This window comes from Mirounga leonina, unplaced genomic scaffold (assembly GCF_011800145.1).
Source record: "Mirounga leonina isolate KUSES-001 unplaced genomic scaffold, KU_Mleo_1.0 Mir_101609, whole genome shotgun sequence".
Classification (NCBI taxonomy): domain Eukaryota; kingdom Metazoa; phylum Chordata; class Mammalia; order Carnivora; family Phocidae; genus Mirounga; species Mirounga leonina.
This window is the reverse complement of record NW_023270164.1, coordinates 14,468,181-14,470,723: the sequence shown is the minus strand read 5'-3', so window position 1 is coordinate 14,470,723 and position 2,543 is coordinate 14,468,181. Positions and strand designations below refer to the sequence as shown.

At 65.2% G+C, this 2,543-nt stretch overlaps 1 protein-coding gene across 1 annotated transcript; it reads right to left on the bottom strand.

Annotated features, from left to right (window-relative positions):
• Positions 1–342: 342 nt before the first annotated feature.
• EZHIP (EZH inhibitory protein) lies at positions 343–2,543 on the bottom strand. Its single transcript, XM_035002529.1, has one exon. The coding sequence runs from the start codon at positions 2,392–2,394 to the stop codon at positions 343–345; it is 2,052 nt and encodes a 683-aa protein (XP_034858420.1). The 5' UTR covers positions 2,395–2,543.

Below are 2,543 nucleotides of genomic sequence, written 5' to 3'. Positions count from 1 at the left end.
AAAAAACCACTACATCTTAGAAATGAAGTTAACATTTTTATTTTATTCATTCAAAAATTTCATTATACAAAGGTAACATGGAAAAGAGAAATCTCAACTCAGGGGCAAAGGCAGGCCCTTTTCAGGAAAATGTGGGCCTGGAATCAGGGGCCAATAGCAAATGAGTGCTAGGTAGTACAGTTATGGGAAAGAGAGGCTTTAAAACTGCCTCTCCAAACAACAGCCATCAAAATTTCTCATTACGTTGGTTAATAGCTAGAACACTTGTAAACCTCACAGGTTAACTGCAGAGCAGGCACCCCCTTCAGGTCAGTGGGTGCATGCTAATTTCTTTTGCAGTTGTCACACTACTGGAGGTGTAGGGGAGGAAGGCACGCTCCCTGTTTCAGCCTCCTCTCCTGGAGACAGAGGGCTCAGGGCTTCAAGCTCTGGCAGCAAGGCACGCCTCAGGCTTGCAGGACTAGGAGTGGAGATGGAGTCCAAGCCACTAAACTTAGGGGAAGAGGTGCTCTGGCCAGAAAAATTAGTGGAGGAGTAGGAAGAGGAAGAGGAAGAGGAAGAGGAAGAGGAAGAGGAGGGGCTCTGGCTAGAAGACCCGGAAGAGGAGGTAGAAGAGGAAGAGGAGGAGCTCTCACCATACTGCGCAGGGAAAGGAAAGAGCCTACCAGGAGGTGAGGGAGAGGAGGCACGCATACGGACTGCATGCCAACGGGGCTGGGCACCAAGGCTTGGGACCTCAGGATCAGGAGAGCTTGAGCTGCTCTGGTACACCAGCCTTCGTAAGGCTACCCCAGGGGAAGAAGGAGGACTCGGGCCAGTAGGCACAGGCAGAGACGCGCGGCTTCTAGGGGATGACCTATGGATGATGCGGCTCCGGAGGACAAAGCCTGGAGTCGGACAGCCGTTGCGGAGGGCAGGGCCTATCGGGTTGGCTCGGCTTCGGAGGGCAGGGCCTGACCCGGATGCACGGCTGCGGAGAGCTGGGCCCGGTGGGCTGGCGTGATTATTGAGGGCAGAGCCTAGCCCAGATGCACGGCTACTGGAAGCACGGTTGCGGTAAGCTGGACCCGGCGCGGATGCACGGTTGCGGTAAGCTGGGCCCGGCGCGGATGCACGGCCGCGGCGAGCTGGGCCTCGCGCGGAAGCACGGCCGCGGCTGCGGAGACCTGGGCCCGGCGGGGAAGCACGGCGGCGGCTGCGGCGAGCTGGGCCCGGCGCGGAAGCACGGCGGCGGCTGCGGAGACCTGGGCCCGGCGCGGAAGCACGGCCGCGGCTGCGGAGAGCTGGGCCCGGCGCGGCAGCACGGCCGCGGCTGCGGAGAGATGGGCCCGGCGCGGCAGCACGGCCGCGGCTGCGGAGACCTGGGCCCGGCGCGGCAGCACGGCCGCGGCTGCGGAGACCTGGGCCCGGCGCGGAAGCGCGGCTGCGGAGAGCTGGGCCCGGCGCGGCAGCACGGCCGCGGCTGCGGAGAGCTGGGCCCGGCGCGGAAGCACGGCCGCGGCTGCGGAGAGATGGGCCCGACACAGGCACATGGCGGCGACGGAGAGCAGGGCCTGGCGCGGATGCACGGCTGCGAAGAGCAGAGCCCAACCCGGAAGCATGGCCACGGAAGGCGATGCCTGGCGGGGTGGCACGGCCATTAAGGGCAGGGCCTGGCCTGGCCGCTTGACTGCGGAGGGCTGGGCCTGGTGCCCGGGCCTGACTTCGGAGGGCAGGGCCTGGCTGGGATGCGTGACCCGACGGAGAAGCCCGAGAACGGCGGCGGCCGCTGGGCTGAGAGCCCGGAGAAGATGGCGGCAAGGGCACGGGGCACGGAGCTGTAGGAAGCGCAGGAAACAGACAGCGCCGCTCTGGAGGCTTCTGAGCCTGGGCAGCCTCCTCGCGGCCGGGCTGCTTCCTCCCACGGCCCCTCCCCGGGCTCGCGGTCAGGGTCGGAGGCCCGCTGGCCTGGCCAACTCCCCTCACGGCTTGCACCATGGCGGCCACGCCGCCCGCGTGTGAGGCCTGGAGACCCAGCCCCGCCCCGGGCACCACACACCTCAGCTCGGGCACCACACATCTCAGCTTGGCGTGGGGACTGCGGCCGCCCTGGAGGTCAGCACGCTCCCTCTCCTGCACACAGCCCGTGGAGGGCAGCTCCGGGCCCTCGCCATTGACCGAAATGGCGCCGACGGCAGCCAGGGCGGAAGCAGAGGAACCTGCCGTACCGCTCTGTGGGGCGCCACCACCCGATGGGGAAAGGCCGCTCGAGACCGAGGGGACCACGGCACTGGGATCGGGGTTGCCGGCCCCACGGGCGTCGCCGGGGGCAGGGGCGACCTCGTTCTTCGGCCCTTCGGGCACCTCACCCTGCTCTTGCTTCTGCGCCTTCTGGTCGGACGACGGAGCATCCATAACGCCAGATTCTCTCTCAGAGACGCGAGAGCGTGGCTACAGACGCCGTCTGGGTAGAGCTCAGGAAGAAGGAGTGAGGAGAATGGGCGTGTCCTGGTCGGATCTTCACCTCTGATTGGTCGGGTGGTTGTCACGTGACTCTCGTCTTA